Source organism: Mercenaria mercenaria, chromosome 14 (genome assembly GCF_021730395.1).
Source record: "Mercenaria mercenaria strain notata chromosome 14, MADL_Memer_1, whole genome shotgun sequence".
Lineage (NCBI taxonomy): Eukaryota > Metazoa > Mollusca > Bivalvia > Venerida > Veneridae > Mercenaria > Mercenaria mercenaria.
The window spans coordinates 34,186,138-34,207,202 of NC_069374.1; the positions used below are offsets into that span (position 1 = coordinate 34,186,138).

The 21,065-nt window shown below is 35.5% G+C and overlaps 1 protein-coding gene across 2 annotated transcripts in view; it reads right to left on the reverse strand.

Moving 5' to 3' along the window:
• Positions 1-258: 258 nt before the first annotated feature.
• Positions 259-21,065, reverse strand: part of LOC123527226 (protein brambleberry-like) — a 29,032-nt gene continuing 8,225 nt past the window's right edge. The window contains exons 5-12 of one of the 2 annotated variants that reach the window (XM_045306557.2): positions 20,192-20,215; positions 16,821-16,937; positions 15,957-16,136; positions 14,983-15,189; positions 12,521-12,748; positions 11,699-11,871; positions 6,236-6,378; positions 259-5,770 (exon numbers count right to left, since the gene is read on the reverse strand). In XM_045306557.2, the coding sequence (XP_045162492.2) occupies positions 5,644-5,770; positions 6,236-6,378; positions 11,699-11,871; positions 12,521-12,748; positions 14,983-15,189; positions 15,957-16,136; positions 16,821-16,937; positions 20,192-20,215 (1,199 nt within the window). In that variant the 3' untranslated portion in view covers positions 259-5,643. The remainder of the gene's footprint in view (positions 5,771-6,235; positions 6,379-11,698; positions 11,872-12,520; positions 12,749-14,982; positions 15,190-15,956; positions 16,137-16,820; positions 16,938-20,191; positions 20,216-21,065) is intronic. The other variant, XM_045306558.2, reaches the window with a different exon arrangement.

Here is a 21,065-nt window from a genome sequence, read left to right on the forward strand (position 1 = left end):
CCTGTATGGGCAATCAGTTGAGGAGTGACCTGTATGGGCAACCAGTTGAGTAGTCACCTGTATGGGCAACCAGTTGAGTAGTCACCTGTTGAGGAGTCACCCATATGGGCAATCAGTTGAGAAATGACCTGTTGAAGATCCACCTGCTGAAGGGTCACCCACATGGGATAAATACAAACTAGATATCAGAATGTTTCAGTCATAAAGCAACCTGCAACAGGTGTAAAAGTACAAAAATCACAAAAAAAAATCAATTAATTGTGGTTTGAGCAATCTTTTTATTTGCATATGGAAAAGAAACTTGTCAACACATACTTCTATGTGGAAAACAAAATAAACAGAACATTATAAATATGAAAATTTATGAAAAGAAGACATACACATGCCATTTGAACAGGTATTTTTATACCTTAACATTCAACCAAATCTAAATGTTAATTGTTTAAAAAAGCTTAAATAAAAACGCATATCAAAATTCCCAGCTGCATATGTAAGTAAAGAGAAAACAAAAAACAATTTTTTTCTTAGCAACAAATGAGCCACGCCGAGAAAACCAAGATAGTGCATTTGCGACCAGCATGGATCCAGACCAGCCTGCACATCCGCGCAGTCTGGTCAGGATCCATGCTGTTCGCTAATGGTTTCTCTAATTGCAACAGACTTTGAAAACGAACAGCATGGACCCTGACCAGACTGCGCATATGCGCAGGCTGGTCTGCATCCATGCTGGTCGCAGTCGCACTATGTTGGTTTTTTCATGGCGTGGCTCAAAAGGTTTAGGATTTGTTGATTAGGCTTTTACAGCACATCAGCAAATTACAAGTTATATGGCATCAAACAGTACTAAGAGTGTTGCTTCACATCTCACTTACATCCCAAAAAAATACAGTATGGCATTCTTTTACACCTGCTGGAATCAAAGAGTAACAGTAAAAGTGTTCAGACCTTGTCATGTAAAAGTAGGACATAAGTTCCAATTCTTTTCACACACAGGTTGTCCCAGAATCATATGGGAACAAGATGTTAAGGATGTCAGTGGTTTGTTGAATGTCATAAAAGTTTTAAAATAAATTTTATAAGAGAATAATTTTTAGCAGATTGAACTTAAATAAACCCTGCTAAATTTCTAAAATGGACTGGTCTATCATTCAATTTGGGCAGTACCATTTATTATTCGAAGGGGTGTTCACTGAAAAATTTCTGACTGAAGGATAGACCAATCCATTTTAGAAATTTAGCAGGGTAAAGGTTAAATTTAAACCGATGCCTGAAATAACTCAAGCAATTAACAGTAAACTATATCTGAACAGACAACCCAAAATCATTTATCAAATAATCTGTAGCTAGCACTACTGTTGTGAAATAAAAATCGATGTTTTAACTAGATGTGTGTTCACAGAACACTGGTGCCCCCACTTCCTGTCATTATACAATTATACCTTACATTTCTGAGATATATGTGACACTTCTTTTCAGCTCTTTATGCAAATTTTTTTAACAAGTCAAGGACTGTAACACTGTTTTGGCAGAGTGAAATCAAAAACAAAAGCTCAGGTGCACAGCTTCACATGCTGAATAACACTCCTACAATGTTTCAGAATCCTTCAAATCCTTTCTGAGATATGTGCCACTGAATTTTTAGGCCCTTTATATATATATGTTTAATGACGTCAAAGCTATAACTCTGGTTTGGCTACGTGAAACCGAAACAAAACTCCAGGTGCACCACTACAGATTATGAATAACAATCCTATGATATTAAATGACTGTAGGTTAAATACTTTTTCTTATAAACATGACACAAACTTTAAGGCCTTTCATGCATATTTTCAACTGTCAAAGGTCCGAGAGAAATCCAAAACAAAACTGCAGGTGCATTATTTCAGATCATAAATAACAATCTTATAATGTTTGATTACCCTAGGACAAATACTTTTTTAAATACAGTTGACACAAATTTGGGTAGAACAACATCAGGACCACTGACAGACATACAGACAAGAGTAAATCCAAGATTTTTGAGGGGTACAAAAGATAATAGGTAAAGGTAGATTTCTCGGAAGCACAGAGCACTACAAATACAGCCTCAGAACCATGCATTTGCAAATAAGGCCCACAACAAAAAGAATCCGTAATGAAAAAACATTATAGATGGGTTGCTTCAAATATCCAACATTTAATTTTATGCAAAATATAGAAAAAGCAGGGGGAGGAAGGGGTAGGGGTTAGAAAGAGGGGGGAGGGTCAATTCATACATATAATTAGTCTTGTTTTACATAGAGACAGATTATACAGATTACAGTAATAACAGTATAGAAAGAAACAATGCTATGTAACAATGCTGTGTTAATATATATATATATATATGTAAGCAGTTATTAGATATTTGCAATATAAATGAATATTTAAGCAGCATTCACTAAAGCACATATTCAGACAATGGCTGGTATTCATCAACATTCACGAGTTTAAAATTCTGACTATAGACTTGAACATGTCACATTCTTAACCTGTACTAACATTCATTACAAAACATCTATTCTCATTAAAATTCTGTAGTTTTCAGTACTCACATGAAAATTATGTAATGTTATTTAAAACCTTGCTCCGAGTTAAGTATTACACAGTGTTACCTCCCCTTAACCGAACTTTTACTGCATAAAGACTACTTTTCTTCACAGTATATACAGCAAACCATTCCATGAACAGAACATCCATACTCTGAGGGCACCACTGACTCAAAACAGTTTAATATACATCTGTTGTCTAATAACCTCTTGATGTAAATATATGGCTATATAAGAAATCATATTTAGACAACTTTTGAGTCAGACCATGCCTAATTCTAATTCAGGGAGAAAATAAAAAACTTGGCAAGATAATTATGGTTCTTATACATTTGACTTCCTCTTACTATCCTGTCATTATGTGAAAGTTTAACAAAAGCCCTTTGTTTTGGAATTATTCTCTGGACGAAAGTGTTACAAGTAAATGTAAAGACAAAGAGATTATGATAGGGCTGTGCCCTAAATAGCCCTTAAACAGTAAAAGTATATATATCTATCCAAATTTCCAAACACAATATGCTCTGTTTCATTTTTTTTTTTCAAATTTAAACATAATGTGAATAGCAATAGTCTATCATTATTAAAAGGTATAAAATTCAAAAATAAAATTCTCTAGAACAGAGGTAAAATAAAACTAACATGATCCTTAAAGTATAAATTTGTAATGATGAAGAATACCGAACCAGTGGTCTAAGAAGAAAGAAAATAGTAGTTCCCTCAGGCCTGAAGAATATACAACATAAATTAAACAGTTTATCAATCATAAAGCCTGATTTAAAACACAGTAGTTTAAACTTACATAAACTCATCTAATAATATAACAAAAATACAATATATATCTATATATCTGAAGATGAAAAAAACTCACAAAAATCCACTATCTTACCATCTAAGCACATAGTCTGTTCTTACAGATCTTATTTAACCCTTACCCTGCTAAACTTCTATAATGACCTTGTCCATCTTCCAATTTGGACAGTACCATTAACTGTTAAAAGGGGTGCTTACCAAAAAGATATTGACTGAAAAGCGAACAGTGCAGATCATGATCAGACTGCATGGATGTGCAGTCTGATCAAGATCTACACTGGTCGCAAAGGCAAAACCAATCGTGTCAAGCATGGTAAGGGTTAATGAAATTAATAATAAACAAGTACCTTTTAAAGCTACTCACCCACAGTTGGGATATATTTTTTAACACATTAATTTCTGTAGTTGGGCATAATATATATCATGACACTGAAAAATGATAAGGTGAGTGTAAATAAGGATTAGGTATCTGTAAAAACAGCAAGAAAAAAGTGGATTTTCTCATTATAGTAAAACCCGCTTTAGCGGTCACCACTATTAAGCAGCCAAACCTGTCTTAAGCAACCAGTGTCTCATCTTCCAAAATGGTCATTCATGCTATAAATTACCTGCATTAAGCAGCCACATTTTCCCACTCCCTTGGCTGGCTGCTTAAGACAGGTTTTAAAAAGCTACGATGGTTTGCTCACTTTTGCACAATATTTTTGTTAATTTATAATGATACCTTGCAAAATTTCATGTTAATAAGTTTTTACCAATGATCTTTTCCACAACACCAGATTTTTTTCATTTTTAAAAAAAAAAAAATCAGCTTAAATGTGTGAATGAACCACTTTAACATATAATAATTTAAAATTACAAGACTTTCACATCAATCTTTAACCAGGACAATAACAAACAATTCAAAATAAACAATACCAATTCAAAAAAAGATGTACAAATATCAAAGTTAACAGTAGTCAATGTAACAAAATTCAATTTATTTGGAAGCTTTCTTCATTATGTATATATACAAGATCATACTTTCTGTGCTGCTGCCTTTAATATTTATATGAGAAATATAAAATACCGGCTTCTAAAAATAATTTCTCAATAATTAACTTTTAGTAAATAAAAAAATACTTGTGAAATGCAAACACACAAAACCTGAGAAATATGAAAATACAAGAAATATTCCACAAATACCTGTTTCAATATTACACGTTACTCATCTCAGTTATACTAATACTAAATTCACATCTATGACATGAACGGTAGACAAACACCATCTTGTACATTCAACGTCACATGCAGACGCCTTATTCAGCTATTTCTCATAATTTTCTTAGCCTAATGGGGGCAGACGGACCAACGTATAAAATAAAGGTTTTAAAGTCCCATTTTGACGAAGGTTATCACATGGTATTAACAAAGTAGAAGTATTTACTATTCTGTCACTTGTATTCAGTGAAAAAATCAATACTCATTCTGTCCTCTAAAATTGTTGCACAGATCTTAAGACAAAGTCCACTTTACTCACAATATCCAATTCACTCACACAGTTAAACAATACATAGTCATTGTCATCATTAGCACCAATATTATTGTAATTTCTGAGACATGATTGGCAAGTAACTTGATAATTTCGAAAAAAAAAAAAAAGATTAGGTTTAAGACAGGGTTGGCAAAATGCCCGCAAATATCCATATTTTCCATGCCGGCGCGTAAATACCAGCAAATACTGGTCGATTAAATTGACAACCCTGGAATTTTTACAATAACCTGCCCTCGACATCCATAGGGGTAAATACATTTATACTTGTCAATTTACTTATTCATTCATGGATTTATATTTTTTAATTTTCAATGCTTTGAGCTATCTGATGCAGGAATATTATTGATAAATATACAATATTAGGTAGATTCATGTTATATGTTACACCACATCAAAACATGAATAAATGAGCCGTGCCATGAGAAAACCAACATAGTGGGTTTGCGACCAGCATGGATCCAGACCAGCCTGCGCATCTGCGCAGTCTGGTCAGGATCCATGCTGTTCGCTTTTAAAGCTTACTACAATTAGAGAAACCATAAGCGAACAGCAAGGATCCTGACCAGACTGCGCGGATGCGCAGGCTGGTCTGGATCCATGCTGGTCGCAAACCCACTATGTTGATTTTCTCATGGCACGGCTCAAATAAAAAGGAAAATTTGAGACACCTGATTATTTGATCATAATTCAAAATACTGTGGAGGAATGAACATTTTTCCAAGCAGTCTGTTGTCATGACGATGACCCTTGACCTCTGTGCCGATAGCAGAATTCCGACCCACTTGAACAGCCAAGTCTGCATGGAGTGCCGGCTTTAGTAAATCCCTGACAGAGTGAGCGATTGGTTGATGTGGAACCCCTGAAATTTTTTTTTTTTAAATTGTGTAACTCAAACAAAGTCAAACTTCAGTCGCACGAACTAAGGTTATTCGTACACCACTCTCTGGTCGAACTCACTGCAAAATATCTTTATAATGCATGTTTTTCAGTGGCTCGAACTACCTTTAATTTGAACAAATCTTGCTTGTCCCATCGAGTTCAAGAGAATGAAGTTCGGCTGTTTGTTCAAAACATAACAGATGTTCATCTATTGTTACAAAATCAACAGTAAAAATCTTTTAAACATCCAAAACTTCATCAAAAAACTTCAAAAAGTCATATGATAAATAATAAAATAACCAAACTACATTTGGTACTGATAATTTCTATTCTGTTTGATTTCAATACACATATCAAATTTAGAGAAAGCTAAGTACTAAGAAATTTTGTGAAAGGCATACTGAGATGCAAAACACCTCCCAGAGAAACATGTATATAAAAGTACCTGGATGATGATCTTTGAGGTGTAGAATGTCGGAATCGAGTTGTGGAACGTGAATTTTCTGGCGAGTCAAAATCACCCCCAAGTGAAGAATTTTCCTCATCCAAATTCTCCAAATATCTTTGCACTTTGGCAACGTTTTCTTTCTACAATAAATATAAATTCAAATACAACTTCTATAAGCTATACAAATACCTTTACTGTAAATTTTGATAATTTGAGCCGTGCCATGAGAAAACCAACATAGTGGCTTTGCGACCAGCATGAATCCAGACCAGCCTGCGCATCCGCGCAGTCTGGTCAGGATCCATGCTGTTCGCTAACAGTTTTTCCAATTCCAATAGGCTTTAAAAGCGAACAGCATGGATCCTGACCAGACTGCGCGGATGCGCAGGCTGGTCTGGATCCATGCTGGTCGCACACCCACTATGTTGGTTTTCTCATGGCACGGCTCATTTGTTTTTTCCTTTTTTAATTTTTGAGATAGAGAAAAAAACAAGAGCTGTTGGAGGAGAGCAACACTTGACTATTCAACAGCTTTGTCAAATGAATGAATATTAAAGTCGAAAAAGGGGCATAATTTTTCAAAAAATGCAAAGAAGATTTATAGAACCTGTGCATTGCACCTCTGATCACCACAGTGAAAAGTGTGTAAAGTTTCAATCCATTCCCATTAGTGGATACTGAGATTCATACCAGCTTACATTCAAAAACGTAACCAACTTGTGACGCAGACGCAAATGTGAGTCCAATAGCTTTACCTATTTTTTTAATATTCGAGCTATTTATGTGAATTATCTAATAACTGATAGCTATAAATCTCTTTCTTTGCAATGTTGTGACACCTTTTCAACAAATCAAACTTCATTTATCTCAATGATCAGTTTTGGATTTCTAATCTGTGTTCAAGACATACAATATTATAGGATTCTTTCACTGGTTGTAGGTGCAGAAGGGAATATCCAGCTTCGAGGGAAACTGTTTATGTGGTAACGAGGCTCTGCAGAGTCGGATATTCCCACCTGCATCTACAGCCAGTGATAGAATCTTTTTCTTGCATGCCTTATTCAAGAAATAATATTAAAATAAAATAAAACAAACAACTTTCATTTTAGAACTATTTTCCTACAACAGCGCATTTAAACAAAGCACGGGAAATCAACAGCCGTATACAGGAATGTCATGACATTTCAAAGACAAATAACAATGTATAGTTTCGGTTTTGTTTTATTGCTTGCAGCATAACGTTATATATTTTTATTAAACATACATTTTTTGAATCGAGAAATACACTATAGGGAACAAAGAGAAACAATCAAGGTATCGAATTTTCATAAATTATGACATGTATCTGCTACATACATGTATATGTAGTTCGTAATGCTTCATTTACAGCATGAGAGTCATCTTACACCTCGGGGTGTAAGATGGAGTTTTCCAGCACCGGTGAAAATACCGGGAAACCCTGTCTGGTATGCAAGATAACTCATTCCTCACCAGCAGCAGCATATTTCCTCACTTTTGACCTAAAAGACCTTCTAATAGATTTGATTGCTTTGTGTTGTTAATACACTAAGTCTATAAAGTTCTTTCATACCATCTTGCAATTATAACTGGTGTGAACCTCAGCTGTTAAACTAATTATTTGTTTCAGAAAGTTTATCTATGGAAGCTACATTTTTTGTATGACAGTGCACCTGAAATAAAGTTTTTAGGGTCTCCACTTTTTAGCTCACCTGAGCACGAAGTGCTCAAGGTGAGCTTTTGTGATCACCCTGTGTCCGTCCATCCGTCGTCAACAATTTGACTGTTAACACTCTAGAGGTCACAATTTTGGCCTAATCTTAACAAAACTTGGTCAGAATGTTACCCTCATAAAAATCTTGGACGAGTTCGATATTGGGTCATCTGGGGTCAAAAACTAGGTCACCAGGTCAAATCAAAGGAAAAGCTTGTTAACATTCTAGAGGTCACAATTTTGGCCCAATCTTAATGAAACTTGGTCAGAATGTTATCCTCAATAAAATCTTGGATAAGTTCGATATTGGGTCATCTGGGGTTAAAAACTAGGTCACCAGGTCAAATCAAAGGAAAAACTTGTTAACAATCTAGAGGTCACAATTTTGGCCCAGTCTTAATGAAACTTGGTCAGAATGTTATCCTCAATAAAATCTTGGACAAGTTTGATATTGGGTCATCTGGGGTTAAAAACTAGGTCACCAGGTCAAATCAAAGGAAAAACTTGTTAACATTCTAGAGGTCACAATTTTGGCCCAATCTTAATGAAACTTATCAGAATGTTGCCTTAATAAAATCTTGGATAAGTTCAATATTGAGTCATCTGGGGTCAAAAACTAGGTCACCAGGTCAAATCAAAGGAAAAGCTTGTTAACAAGAGCTGTCCATAAGACAGCCAAGCTCGACTATTCGAAATATTGTCACAGAAGCAGGAAATTATTACCCAAAATGTTAAATATCGAAAGAGTTTTAAGTTCGAAACGGGACATAATTTGACCAAAATGCATATCAGAGTTATGGGACTTGATGCTATCAACTAGTTTAATAACCCCGAAGAAACATGTTAAGTTTCAATTCCATATCTGCATTAGTTTTGGAGATAGTAACTTGCATGTAAAACTTTAACCAGAATTTTCTAAGTCCAAAAGGGGGCATAATTTGCTCAAAATACATGTTAAGAGTTATGGAACTTGACCCAGTGAGGTTGGTAACTGACCTAGAAAAAGAATAAATAAGTTTCAAAGCTATATGCCTTTTGGTAATAGCTGTATGTACTTGCACGCAAAACTTTAACCAGGATTTTCTAAGTCCAAAAGGGGGCATAATTTGCCCAAAATACATGTCAGAGTTATGGGACTTGATTCTATCAACTAGTTTTATAACTCCGAAGACACATGTGAAGTTTCAATTTAATATCTGCATTAGTTTTGGAGATAGTAACTTGCATGTAAAACTTTAACCAGGATTTTCTAAGTCCAAAAGGGGGCATAATTTGCTCAAAATACATGTCAGAGTTATGGGACTTGACCCAGTGAGGTAGGTAATTGATCTAGAAAAAGAAAAAATAAGTTTCAAATCAATATGCCTTTTAGTAATAGCTGTATGTACTTGCACGCAAAACTTTAACCAGGATTTTCTAAGTCCAAAAGGGGGCATAATTTGCTCAAAATACATGTCAGAGTTATGGGACTTGACCCAGTGAGGTAGGTAATTGATCTAGAAAAAGAAAAAATAGGTTTCAAATCAATATGCCTTTTAGTAATAGCTGTATGTACTTGCACGCAAAACTTTAACCAGAATTTTCTAAGTACAAAAGGGGGCATAATTTGGCCAAAATACATGTCAGAGTTATGGGACTTGACCCAGTGAGGTAGGTAATTGATCTAGAAAAAGAAAAAATAAGTTTCAAATCTATATGCCTTTTAGTAATAGCTGTATGTGCTTGCACGCAAAACTTTAACCAAAATTTTCTAAGTACAAAAGGGGGCATAATTTGGCCAAAATGAAGGTCAGAGTTATGGGACTTGGTGCTATCAACTAGTTTTATAACCCCAAAGACACATATGAAGTTTCAATTCAATATCTGCATTAGTTTTGGAGATAGTAACTTGCATGTAAAACTTTAAACAGAATTTTCTAAGTCCAAAAGGGGGCATAATTTGCTCAAAATACATGTTAGAGTTATGGAACTTGACCCAGTGAGGTTGGTAATTGACCTAGAAAAAGAATAAATAAGTTTCAAAGCTATATGCCTTTAAATGATAGCTGTATGTACTTGCATGCAAAAACTTAACCAAGGTGTGACGCCGACGCCGACGCCAAGGTGAGTAGAATAGCTAGACTATTCTTCGAATAGTCGAGCTAAAAATGTAGAGGCCACATTTATAACTGTATCTTCTTGAAACTTGGTCAGAATGTTACTCATGATGATCCCAAAGTCCAGTTTGAATCTGGGTCATGTAAAGTCAAAAACTAGGTCACCAGGTCAAATCAAAGGAAAAGCTAGTTAACACTCTAGAGGCCACATTTGTGACCGTATCTTAATGAAACTTGGTCAGAATGTTAATCTTGATGATCTATAGGTCATGTTCAAATCTGGGTCAGGTGGGGTCAAAAACTAGGTCACCGGGTCAAATCAAAGGAAAAGCTTGTTTACATTCTAGAGGCCACATTTATGACTGCATCTTTATGAAACTTAATCAGAATGTTAATCTTGATGATCTTTAGGTCAAGTTCGAATCTGGGTCATGTGGGGTTAAAAATTATGTCACCGGGTCAAATCAAAGGAAATGCTTGTTAACACTGTGGAGGCCACATTTATGACTGTATCTTCATAAAACTTGGTCAGAATGTTACTCATGAGGATCTCAAAGTCCAGTTTGAATCTGGGTCATGTAGGGTCAAAAACTAGTCACCAGGTCAAATCAAAGGAAAAGCTAGTTAACACTCTAGAGGCCACATTTATGACCATATCTTAATGAAACTTGGTCAGAATGTAAACCTTGATGATCTATAGGTCATGTTCAAATCTGGGTCAGGTGGGGTCAAAAACTAGGTCACTGGGTCAAATCAAAGGAAAAGCTTGTTAACACTCTAGAGGCCACATTTATGACTGTATCTTTATGAAACTTAGTCAGAATGTCAATCTTGATGATCTTTAGGTCAAGTTTGAATCTGGGTCATGTGGGGTCAAAAACTAGGTCACCGGGTCAAATCAAAGGAAAAGCTTGTTAATACTATAGAGGCCACACTTATAACTGTATCTTCATGAAACTTAGTCAGAATGTTAGTCTTGATGATCTTTAGGTCAAGTTCGAATCTGGGTCATATGGGGTCAAAAACTAGGTCACCAGGTCAAATCAAAGGAAAAGTTAGTTAACACTTTAGAGGCCACATTTATGACCATATCTTAATGAAACTATCTTGATGATCTTTAGGTCAATAGGTCAAGTGAGCGATACAGGGCCTTCATGGCCCTCTTGTTTGTGTTAGTTTTTACCTAGGTGGAATTTCTACCACTGTGAGTATTCATCTAAGTGGAATTTCTACCACTGTGTGAGTATTCACCTATGTGGAATTTCTACCACTGTGTCAGTATTCACCTAAGTGGAATTTCTACCACTGTGCGAGTATTCACCTAGGTGGAATTTCTACCTCTGTGTCAGTATTCACCTAGGTGGAATTTCTACCACTGTGTGAGTATTCATCTAGGTGGAATTTCTACCACTGTGAGTTTTCACCTAGGTGGAATTTCTACCACTGTGAGCTTTCACCTAGGTGGAATTTCTACCACAAGCTTAACTGTACAGCTGACTCATATGGAACCACAGTAAGGAATAATTGCTTATGAGCCAACAACTGTAACCACAGGACTATGGTGATGAATTTTCTATATTCTGCTTGCCTCACTGTGTTAGACTTAAAAGAAAATATATATGAACTATATACCGCTGTAGAAGAATCAGCCCTGACTTGCTCTGGTCTTCTGTATGGTGTGAAGGCACTGGTAGAGGGCCTAGGCTCTGCAAAAGCAGTCCTTGGAACAGAATTACTTCCCCTTTCTGCAGAATTACCTCCCCCTGGTACAGAGTTACCTTTTCCTGATACACCACTTTCATTTACTGCAAATATTAAACTTTTCTGAACAGTATACTTGAAAAATCTACATTTATTAGAAGCTCTATTATCTATTCAGTACATTGATGAAATAAAAGCTGCCATGATTCATTTTTATAACTTGGCAAAATAAATAAAATCTAGAACTTAACTGAATCTGATATTCAGTATATATTAACACTTGTAAAAAATGTGGTTTCAATTACATATTTTTTGTTTGTTATTGAAAACTATAGTTCAGCTCTGTAAGAAACGTAATAAAATAATCTTGTAAAGAGACCTATGTTGGACACAATTTTTCATGAATACTGAAAACAACCACTTACTATATTTCAACAATGTAAAAAAAACTTTTGACTTTATTTACAAGAATTAAAACCATTTTTGAATAGCATTTTAATCATAATCCATGTTCCACGAATACATACAAGTTTGGATTTGTTCTCCACAAGTAACCTAAAACTTCTCACATGAATTAGAGGTAGATGCAGAAAGACTTTAGACATCATTCTGTCTTGCCTCAAAATGTCCTGGGAAACATTCCCCTGGTCTAGGAATCAAACTCTCAACCTCTGGACTGATATTTTAGTGTTTTCTACATTGTCAGAGCTAACCTAGTATGTCTATTTAGCATACACATGGGTGTTAACTTACATGAATTATACAATCTTCCTAGATTGGTTGTCAGCTGTCTCATTTCTACAGGAGATAATGGAGCATCAGCAGGGGAACCAGCATTGGTGGTGGTATCAGGAAACTGGTTCTCGTCTTCATCATCTGAAAGCTCTCTACCAGGAGCAGTCAGGGAACCGGGCAAGAATGGAGATTCTGAGGTCACTGTGACCTTGTGTCGTTTGCTCCACCAAATATACACCCAATTGACTGTAATAGAAAAATAAATTAAGTTTGGGACATTCTGGCCATCCTTAATAATTAACATATGGAGTTTACCAAGATCAGACTAGGTTTAAATATACACAAACCAAAATATAACTCTTTATTGGTCATACTGTCAAATACTGAACCAGTCCAAAACATTCCAGTAGAGGTGATTGCCTACTGGAAATAGAAAGGAAATGGAAAATGCAAAGATCATTTGGAAGTATTCAAGAAAGAATTTTTGATAGTTTGCATATCTTCTTCTATGCAGGGCTTGTCATCTGGCGAGCCCCATGTGGTTCTGGGACGATCTGTGTATGAAAAGAATTGGAACAACTGCCTTACCCTTGCATGATCATAAGAGGCAACTAACACTTAAACAGGGTCTTAACACTTGGATTTGCAGTTACTCTGTGATTCCAGCAGGTATGCAAAGTTTGATTCCATACGGGATACCTGTTTTTATTTCGAAATGAGATATGGAACCAAAATTTGTAGTCCTGTTTGGCACCATATAACCTATACTGTGTCGGTGCACCGTAAAACCCAAATAAACAAATATTCTTGCATAAAACCTTTGTTTTTTGCCGATTTTGGGCATGCACAAACAGGGAAAAAACGTGTACAAACAAGGAGATTCTCGTGAGCACGCGCTGTTGGTGAACGTTTTGAATATGCTGTTGTGGGTCCAACATAAGCAAATTATGGATCCCGAATCAATTTTGGCCGAAGTCGAAAGGTCCGAGATTTATGAAATCTTTTCATCTGCATATTTATTAAAAATATCATTTTTCAACCTAACTTTACTTTAACTTGTAATAAGCGCTACCTCTCTTGATACGCGACTGAATTGACGTTCCTTATTATTGTATTATTACGCGCATTAGACTCAAAGTAAGTTTACACGCCGCGATTTAATCCCTGAAAATGATAGGCAAACAACAATTTACAAAAATACAATTTCGTTTTCCAAATTAATTTGAGTCGAGAAAGTTGACATGCTAACTTTAAATCTTACACTAAAACTTTTAAAAAATGTTTGTGTCTACTTTACACATCTATGCAGTCTACTGATACAGTGATGGTGTGTAATGTAAAGCATAAACATGACGAAGCGTAAAGTTTGAAGGATTTTTCCACAGTTAATGAACATTTGATGAACAGAAGGTATTTATTATATATTTTTCAATTTATTTGTAGATCTCACCAACCATGTTTGAGTTTATAAATCCAATCTAAGTTGATTATATCGATGTTGGAAAAATTCAAATTTTTGTGTTTATCAAACTTTGATCGCGATGGGATGGGATGCAAAGCAAAATTTTCTAGTTATAGGCCTAGAGATTTCATTCTTAACGACATGAAGAATATAGGTATTGATACCAGTTTCTATTAAACGATAATATTTACATTTAAAAAGCGTAAGGGGCAGACTATTAATTTAAACCAAGCAGAATTGTGTTCTGTCGGCACCTCACCTGCAAACTGTGTAAAGACAGGATGCCGTGTAGGGTTATGCCCTTTTCTCATAATTCCGAGCCTCTAAAGCTAAAGTTCCTACCGATATATCGGAAAAAGGGGAAGTCATGCTTATTTTACATATATTTAATATTAAAGAAATTACCACAACAAGAATGTCCGTTCGACATGTATAAAATACGCACTGTTTCTGTATGCCCTGGAAATGCATAAATAAAACATGTGTCCATAACAACCTGAAACGGCCGACTTCGATCGGCTAATGTCAGCTGGATAGTCTTGTTTTTTCGATATTTCCAGCACTTAAGTTGTGTTTTATGCAAGAATAGCGATAACGCATGTTTGTTTCGTGAAACAACATCTGCAGAATCCCTCGGGCTATGTTGGTGCACGAGCCCTATGGGCTCGTGCACCAACCAATCCATTGGGATTCTGCAGATGTTGTTACACAAAAAAAACGTGCGTTAACCCTACATTGTCATCTGGCGATTGGGAAGAGGCCCTTGGTTTTACAAATGGGGAAAGAAAAATCACACTTATAAAAGGTGATAAAATACCCCAGCTTCCCAACAGGTATTATCTGAGGCAAAAGATGATTTAGGCAGAACCATCTACTTGTACTTTCAGTGAGCAAGCTTTCCAAAAATGAAAGAATCTAACATTGTCAGGCTTGAACCCACAGCTGTATGGTGGTATGCCTGCCTAGGAGGTACAAACAGAGCTGGCTTTGATCAACTTTTTTTATTTCAACAACTTACCTAAGCAGACTATGAACAGGAACAATGATATCGAAGCAAAGTCAAGGCTATGTCCATACTGTATTTCCATGGAAGCATTGACTGACACCAGTATGAACAGGATAACACGTGTAGCAGACGGCGTCTGAAGAAATGATGCTGCCAATGCAGCAAACAGGAAGTAGCCCAAATGTAACGCTCCGCATGTCAGTATTGAAAGTTTGTCATCTGGAATAGAAGTCAATTTTAGAACATTTTTAATTGTACTAAGCATTAAACAGAAGTCATAATTAGTCATAACTAGATGTGTGTCCGTAGGACAATGATGTACCAACTTTCCATCATTGAAAGGTCATACTTTACTTGCTGACAATTCAAGAACTTTCTTATTACCTTGGGATGTGCTTGTGAGAGTATCGGGGAGGGGATGTGTATGGATACTGAAGAAAGACATCATCTAGAAACACAAGATAAATGAAACTGAACAAGAACAACTTTTACTTCTTGTTGGGGAGGGGTAGGAGTCAACTGGGTGTGGGGGATGACAGGTTAATCTAAATAAAACCTCAGATGCACTTCTTCACATGCTGAATAATAATCCTATATGGTTTCATGACTCCAAGTCAAATACTATTTGAGATACATACATGTGACACCAATTTTTAGGTCCTTTATGTATATTTTGAACTTAAATCTACAGCCATAACTCATGACTAGATCTGGCTGAGTGGTTTCACAATCAAAACCCTAGGTACCGGTATACAACTTCACATGTTGAATAATAATTCACCAAAAACAGTTTTTCGAAATCCCTGTGACACAAACTTTTAGGCCTTTTGTGTAGATTTTTTACCATTAAAGGCAAACATAACATCATATAGTAACAGTATCCGAGTCAAAATCATATGTATATGGGTTTAACTTGAAAAATTTAGGTCCCAAACAGAAACTTTACGTCTCTTTATGGTAAATCATTCATCAAATCAAAAACAAACCAGCCATATGAAGCAGTGTTGAGAACCAGTTTATTCTTTCATCCAGGTGGTTCTGCATTACGTTTACTGTAGACAGCAGGTGTGAGACCGTTGTATTGATTTTCATCATGTTTTCATACATACGTTCATAATTATTTAACATTTCCTCATGATTCTTCACTAAATGTGCTGAACTTTCATCTGAAAATAAACCATAGGTAAACATTTTAAATATCACATAGATACAAAGCATAATAGCTGACATACTGCTGACTTGTGATCTAAATGTAATTATTTTGAAAATGATAATCACTTAATTATCATATCTGTAAGTTTAAAAGACTTCTGAAAACAAAATTTAGTACAAATGTGATTCCCGTAACTTTATTTCTTAAACACAGACAAAATTCTATAGCATTAAGTTGTAATTGTCAGAAACAGCATTTTCGATGTGGACTGAAAAGTAACAAAATGTATTTTACTATGTCAGACAGTCTAGAGTTATATCTCAAACACTGCAATGATCACTACCACAGTTAAATAAAACATTTGTTTGTTTGTTCTGGGTTTAACACCTTTTTTCAACAGTATTTGCAGTTAACCTAATCAGTGTTCCTGGATTCTGTACCAGTACAAACCTGTTCTCAGCATGTAACTGTCAACTTCCCTACATGAATCAGAGGTGAAGTGTGAATGATTTCAGATGCAATGTCTTTATCAAATCGTCACAGAGAACATATGCCTCGCCTGGGGGGATTGAACTCACAACCATGCGATCCATAGATCTGTGCTCTCTCTACTTAGCTTTGCAGGCAGTCTTTACAGAAAAGAAATCAACAGAAAAAATATTATGCAAACAATAGTAATTGATACTAATTATTTTACCCAGTTTATTCAAGGCATCATGTGACTTTTTCTGTATAAAGGTAAGATCTTCGAGGATTTTCTCGTGACTTTTCATCTGTGTGTCCTCCTGTCGTTGCAGCTGGTCAGTGGCCTCATCTAAAACACACAACCAGCACCAGTCATCTGCATCACTACGTTACATATTAACCTTTCACCTGCTGGCGGCAAGTGTTCCTGCCTTTGCGACCAGTGCATACCAAGATCAGCCTGCACATCCATGCAGGCTGACCATGTTCTGCACTGTTCTCTATTCAGTCAGTAAATTTTCAGTAAACTCCCCTTTGAATAATAAGTGGTACTGCCTAAACTGAATGTTAGATCAGTCAATTTTAGAAATTTAGCAAGGTAAAGGTTAAATCCTCAAAATTAATTCAAAATACCAGACTTTTCTGATTTTCAAAAAGCTAACAAGAGCTGTTTATGAAACAAATATGTGCTCTATGATAGCCTTCTGGAGGTAACAAGGTATTATCCTATGTAGTTTGACTGCTGTATGACCAAGCATTCTCCACTGTGACCTTTGACATAATGACCTTAAAACAACCATCAGCTATCGCAATAAAGCTTAACGTTGACCTTGACCTTTGACACACTGACTTCCAAAATCATATGGTCACCCACTGAGAACAACTAATCACTCAGTAAGGTTTAAATGCTTCAGTTCATAATGACTGGAAACAAGTTTAAAAAGTCTAGTACTGTGAACCTGACTTGAAATTAACTGACCCAGGGTAACCTAATGTCCAAAATCTAACATCCTATCAAGTTTGATAACTATAGGTCAAAGCTTCAAGTTATTATATGAAAGCAAAATTGTTTATCTCAGAGTGACCAACAGAGCAAAACAAATAGCAGCATATTTTTATGCCTTCTTAAATAGGACATAAACAAACTGTCTTCAAGTTATATTTCATTCCCTGTTACACACCATAAATGTCAAATTAACGTCAAGTCGTTCTGAATTTGTTAGTTTCACACCTCTGTTGTCTAAGAGGAGATGAAAGGCAATATAAAAATCTCCAGAGCTAAATTGATATTTTTTAGAAATATTTCTTGTTTTCAACAGATAATTTTTCATCTCCCTGTTTTCTATGGACAATAGAAGCCGTGGAAAATATACAGAATTCAGCATTATTATTAACTGCACATTTCTCTCTAAAGCATTATAAAGTTTCTCTACATATCAACTCGATGGAACCTGCCTCAATAGCTACCGGGTAAGTAAAAATAAATGTCTATGGACCTGACCAAGGTGATATTCATCTAGGCTTATCAGTCTCTGTGAATATCTCCTTGATCAGGTCCATAAACTTGGATATTCAACTCATCATCTGACAATAACTGTTTACTACTATAAAATAATCATAAAGAATACCTAGCTAACTTTTTCAAAATCATCCTTTATTCAGATTTTTTTTTATTAGAAATGTGTCGTCTTCTACTATATTTCAAATCCAAAAACTATATAAGAGTCTACCATGATACTTTGAAATAGTTTAATCCAAAACTCTTCAAGTAAGACTGTTTGGGATCCAAGCAAGTACAGATAAGACAGGTTCCACTGTAATGGCAAAAAAAACCCTAACTTTTCTTGAACAGTGATATTAAATGAAAACAAGAACAGTGCATCAATAAATAAAACAAAATATAAGAAACAAGAGTGAAAAACTGCCGCAACATATGCCCGTCACAGCAACTAACTTTTGAGTTTAATTTTTTTTTACTTATTTAGCAGACCAGCTGTCAATTTTCTCATTTACCACTAATTCAAGGGCCATAACTCCAGAGTGACAAAGATTATCAAGCTGGTTATTAGACCTGCCCATAAACATTCTGACTAAATGAACATTGGATAAGAACAGAAGCTACTAATCAGACACTCAATTTTTTCAATTTGAAGTAATCCAAGGGCCAAAATTCAAAATTAACTTACACTGTCTCATTGGTTATTGAATTATTATCATTATGCCCATGGACATTGTGGCCAAGTTTGGTGAACATTAGATCAGAACTACTCAACATAGGGAGCAGACACAATCAATATTTGCAAGTTTTATTAATTCAAGGGCCAAAACTCTAGAGCCACTACAGCACTCTGGATGGTTATTGAAGTTTGGTTGCACAAGAGCTTTGTAGTTCGTGTAGTCTGTTGATCATATATGACATTAATTAAATAAAGTTTCCTTTGTTTAACTGGACTAGCATATTCATTGAGACCCATTTCAGTGAACATTGGGTAAAAATTGCTCAACTTTGACAATGTCATTTTCTTTTCAATTCTGAGTATTGTAAAATCATTTAATTTCGTGGGCATGAAATTTCGTGGTTTTGGTCAAAACGGCAATTTCGTGGGGATATGAATTTGTGGATTTCAACTTGTGAACATTAAATGAATGGGAATTTTATTTGTTCGTTGGGATTAAATTTCGTGGACTGACTCAACCACGAAATCCATGAAAATTAGTCCCCCACGAATATTAATGATTTCACAGTATTTCAAAGGGCCATAACTCCACAAAGACGTATAGAATCCAGCTGGTTGCCAAACCTGCTGAGAGATTTATGCTTGGTGAACTCTGAATAATAACTACTGAAGGTAGAGAGCAGACACTGTCACTATTTGCAATTTTTAGTAATTCATGAGCCATAACTCCATAGCAGTTGAGCCAATCAGAATGGTTATTGAACCTGGCTGACATATTATGTCTATAAACACGGTGTCCGAGTATGATTTATGAATAAGAACTGCTAATTTAAGAGAGTGGGCACTATCAACTTTCATCATTTTGAGTAATTCAAGCATCATTACTTCAGAGAGACTTGGAAGATCTAGCTCATTATCACATTTGACTGAGGCACGATGCCCAAAATCACTGTGACCAAGTTTGGTGAACATGGGATAAGAACGGGTCAAGTCAGAGAGTGGAATATTTTAGGAATGCCACCTGCTGCCTACCACTGAAGGTGACCACGTAATACATCCTGTAATGTAATGTATTTTCTGCTTAAAAATGCTTCATAAGGTTTAAAGGCTTCTCTTCTCTCTGCTAACATTGTTTCAACTTATATTCTCTCTTTGCAAGTGCAACTTCCTCTTCATAATTACCCTCTTAAAGACTGCGTCATATTTTCCTTAAAATCTACTCGTAATAAGTGATTATGTAACAAACTAAATAAACAAGTGGTGTTACGGTTAACATTTAACATGTATAGTAAAACATTTGAATTCTTTGTGATATTGTGAACATTTAACAAGCTGAGTGTTATCGTAAACATTTAAATATACCGGTATTAGTGTTAAAGTAAATGGTTAACAATCTTAGTATTAACCAGTAGTAATATGTACTTACTTCTGATTTTATCAAATTTCCTACCTTCAATTAAATCCAATTACATGTATTTACATTACGAGAATAATTTGTAACCAAATTGTTCCTTTTTTAAGCCCTAGAAATGCATCTTATCTGCACAACTAATGTATTCGATTGCAACTGGAAAGTCCCTAGGCTGCTACAGATTAAGTATACTGTGAAATCATTTTTATTCGCGTAGGACGAATTTTCGCGTATTTCGCGCTAGGACCGATGCGCGAATCTAAGACCACGCTATTATTATTATTTTATTCTATTTTTATTTATAAAATTGAAAATGCGCGGATTAAAACCCGCGCGAAACAGTCCTTTTTCACGTTTGCGCGAAATTTCATGCCAGCGAATTTAAATGATTTCACAGTACATTGTACTAAAACATGAAGAAGCTAATGAGAAAAGGTGTGCTGTAAAACCATTAGCATTCATGAGGGGACTATTTTTAGTGGATTTCATGGTGGAATCCATCAACAAAATTAAATCCCAATGAACAAGTAAAGTTCTCATTTATATTCAAAATTTGAAATCCACAAATTCATATCCACATGAATTTTTTGTGCCCACGAAATTAAATGATTGTACAGGAACTTACTTTGTATAACCTCTAGCATGCTGGCGGCAAGTGATTCTGCCTTTGCAATCAGCGCAGACCAAGATCAGCCTACAGGTCCATGCAGGCTGATCATAGTCTGCACTGTTTGCTATTCAGTCAATAAATTTGCAGTGAACACCCCTTGAATAATAAATGGTATTGCCAAAATTGAATGACAGACCATTTTACAAATTCAGCAGGCTAAAAGTTAAATGATTTTACAAGATTTCATTTTGTTTAATTGCTGTTTCCAGCGAAAGCACC